This window comes from Galeopterus variegatus, unplaced genomic scaffold (genome assembly GCF_000696425.1).
Source record: "Galeopterus variegatus unplaced genomic scaffold, G_variegatus-3.0.2 Scaffold360, whole genome shotgun sequence".
Lineage (NCBI taxonomy): Eukaryota > Metazoa > Chordata > Mammalia > Dermoptera > Cynocephalidae > Galeopterus > Galeopterus variegatus.
Window position 1 is genome coordinate 10,655 of NW_007726471.1, and position 3,518 is coordinate 14,172.

Genomic DNA, 3,518 nt, shown 5'->3' on the forward strand with positions numbered 1-3,518 from the left:
GAGGGGCTGGACCCCGAAAGTCAGAAGAGAGGCCATTCCTTCCACCCTCGTGGGTCTCCATGGTCTGTCTTGGCCTCACCCTTTTTTGCCTGAGCCTTTATGACCTCCGAGTTCTACTCCAGCGACAGTCAGTGCCCAATTCCAGTTCCAGGGAGAGAGGCTCTGCTTGGCTCCTTGGGTCAGGTGTCTGATGTGGTCCCAGCTCTCCTGAGCCTTTATGACCTCCGAGTTCTACTCCAGCAACAGTCAGTGCCCAATTCCAATTCCAGGGAGAGAGGCTCTGCTTGGCTCCTTGGGTCAGGTGTCTGATGTGGTCCCAGCTCTCGCCTCACCAAGCACAGCCCCCAGGCTCACTCTCACAGTTGGCTGTGCTGAGGGCAGGTTCTTTTAGAAAGGGTTGGACTTGAATCAAGAGGTCACAGACTGGCCAGAGGACAGATTACCGCAGAATGCTGCAGCCCTGTTTTGCTTGGCCAGCACAGTGTTTTACAAGACCTGGAGCTGGAATGCTTTGAGGTGGGGCATGCTCTCTCCAGCTGACCACAGGCCTCACCACTCCCCATGTTTACCTCCACCCTCTTCACACACTCAAGTTGTCTGCCTGGCCCTGAGGCATTCAAAACTGTGATGCCTACACTTTTAAGAGTAATCTACTGGACTTCTCTAACACGGACATTTATCCTGTGTAGCCAGTATACCTGTGAGCTACAGCACCTTCCACCAGCCTTCCACCCGTCCCTCCTGCTCATGGCTGATCACTGCTGCTTCCCCATCCCCCAAAGACCTATTAACTGGTGTTAGCAGGAGTGGACCCATTGTTTAGAACAGGTCAGTGGGCAGTGAGAATAGGGAGGGGTGGTCTTATGAAGAGGGGCCATGGTGGAGGACCTTCAAAGGCAGTCAAGCCTCAGATCTAGACAAATTACATCTCAGAGAATGAAAGAGATTGTGTGATCTTAAAGCCACTGTAGTTGGTCTTTGAAGAACTGCAGAGCCTGGAAGAGGGATCAGCAAACTGGATCATAAACAGGCCAGTTTTCAATATGGGGAAAAAAACTATAGACCATTGTTTTGACCCTAATCTTTGCCAAAGGGATTGTCTAAAAATGGTTTGGGAGCAAATAAAGTTTATGAGGCTCAACTGAAGCAGCGGCAGTTCCCTGAGAGCGAGGCAGGACAATTTATCCCCATTTCCTTCTTTGACCAAGTCCCAAGTTTAATAGATTAGGATTCAACAGGCACAGTAAATCTAACTCTTAGCTGAGCATTGCTCATTGTCTCCTGTGCTTGTCTTGCAGCTAAATGGGTAAAATGTGGGCTAGAGCGGTGGTTCCCAAACCACTGATAAAATTTTCACTAGGATGCAACAAAATAAGAAAAAAATAATGTTATGTGGCTGTGTCACCCACTCACACACATGTGCACCATGGGGTTCTTGTTTCTGAAAATTCATTATTCAAGCCCCCACAGTGACCAAGGTGCAGATTCAAGCTCATCATAAAAGCAAATAACACCAAGTATTCTTTCAAAAGGAGGTCCTCAGGAAGTGATAAGCTTACAGACATGACACCAGCCCTGGGAGGGGACTGGATTAGATGCTCTGCCCCTGACTATTTCTGTCCCAGTCCCTATCTCTCTGATATCCTCCCCCCCACCCCCCACCATGGAGCAGTTCCCTGGGCAGTCAGCCCATTCCCAGCCCTCTGCTCCTGCCAAATTAACCTTGACTTAGAAGGGCTGTGCCTCCATCCTCAGGAACGGCAGGTGGGATGGTCAGCAGTAGGTGGAACCTTGGCCTCACAACCTCCATCTCCTCCCTCTTCTGGATATCTGGCCTGCCCAAGAGCCAGTCTTTTCTTTCCTCCTAGCACTGGCTTTCAGGTCAGAAGGTGCCAGGATCTTCCCAGTTTCAAATATTCTCTCCTGCCGTCACAGGAGGTGGTGCAGAGCCAAGCTGGAGCAGGTGCTGTCGCCTCTCCGCTTTCCCCTCACCATCAAGTGCTGTCAGCCCTGCTCTCTCCTGCTCCTCCCCGGGCAGGTGGACAAAACTCCCCACGAGCCTGAGAGCTCTGCCAGCCACAGGCTTCCTGGGTCACCAGTGTGGTCTAACACCCTTCAATCCAAACAACTGCTTTTCTCTAGAGCAGGTCCCACAAGCCAAGGTGGTGGTGGTGGCCCATTTCCTGCCCAAGGGACCCATGTTGAGGTAGAGGAGAGATGGGGCTGGGAGTGGCAGGGTCTAGCTTCTCTCTTACCCTCATCCTCATTCCTAAATTCTGGCTTTGGTGACATCAGCCACCATTGATTGAGCACTGACTCTGGCCAGGTGCTACACTAAGCCATCAACACAAATTGTCTTTCCTAATAGTCATACCAGCCCTGGGAGGCAGATGTCATCCTCGCATGGTACTGATGAGAAAACTGACTCAGAGGGATGACGATGATGCCAGGCCACCAGCTAGGAAGCGGGGAGCTGGGTGTGGGGCCTGGTCTACGTGGCTTGGAACAGCGTGCTCCTAACTCCCTGCCTCGCCCTGCTTCCTCGCCAGGCAAGTCACCACGGCAGAGGGCGCGGCGTTGGCAGGCAGGTTCGGGTGCCTGTTTTTCGAGGTCTCTGCCTGCCTGGACTTCGAGCACGTGCAGCATGTCTTCCACGAGGCAGTACGGGAGGCCCGGCGGGAGCTAGAGAGAAGCCCCCTAGCCCGGCCCCTCTTCATCTCTGAGGAGAGGACGCTGCCCCACCAGGCCCCGCTCACTGCCCGGCATGGGCTGGCAAGCTGCACCTTCAACACACTCTCCACTGTCAGCCTGAAGGAGATGCCCACCGTGGCCCAGGCCAAGCTGGTCACTGTGAAGTCATCCCGGGCCCAGAGCAAGCGCAAGGCACCCACCCTGACCCTACTGAAGGGCTTCAAGATCTTCTGAGGGCTCCTTGTCAGGAACCTCGGACTTGGTGGCAGAGTAGGGCAGAGAAACAGGGGCTGGTTTGTCAACACTGGTCTTGCCCTCTAATGGACAACTGACCCCACCTCCAGCACTGAGCAGTGTCCCTACACTCAATTCACTGTGTGAGCTGGACAGACAGGCAGGGATGCTGCTGTTGTTCCCTCCAGGCCTCAGTCTCCATGGTAACCACTGCATCTGTGACCCTGGAGGGAAACAGCCATTGTGACAATCCAGAGTCCTGGGGTCAGCCTTAAGCAGGAAGAAATTGCAGTGTCCATCCTGCTGCCATCACCCCTTCCTGCTCCAGCTACCGCTGGGCCAGCTGTGGCCCCTAGTGGATGGCTCTGGGTGGACAGCTCTGAGAGGCTCAGTCAATTTGTAGGCCTGAGAACAGCCCACGGGAGGGAGGTCCCTGAGGTCCTCGCGCCACCTGGTGGACGGGAAGGACAGGGCAGCTGTGGGTTTCCGAGGCCGGAGCCTGGCCCTCCTGTCCTCTTCTGCCCTTTTGTCCTTTTCTGCCCTAGGCAACAAACCCCACAGTTTATCCAAGGACAATCTAGTTAAAAAAAAAA

At 54.0% G+C, this 3,518-nt stretch overlaps 1 protein-coding gene across 1 annotated transcript in view; it reads left to right on the forward strand.

The window, feature by feature from the left end:
• The window catches only part of LOC103586673 (ras-like protein family member 12), a 4,488-nt gene extending 1,046 nt beyond the window's left edge, over positions 1–3,442 (forward strand). The window contains exon 3 of the mRNA XM_008567976.1: positions 2,550–3,442. Within this exon, the coding sequence (XP_008566198.1) occupies positions 2,550–2,925 (376 nt within the window). The 3' untranslated portion in view covers positions 2,926–3,442. The remainder of the gene's footprint in view (positions 1–2,549) is intronic.
• The last annotated feature ends 76 nt before the right edge of the window (positions 3,443–3,518 follow it).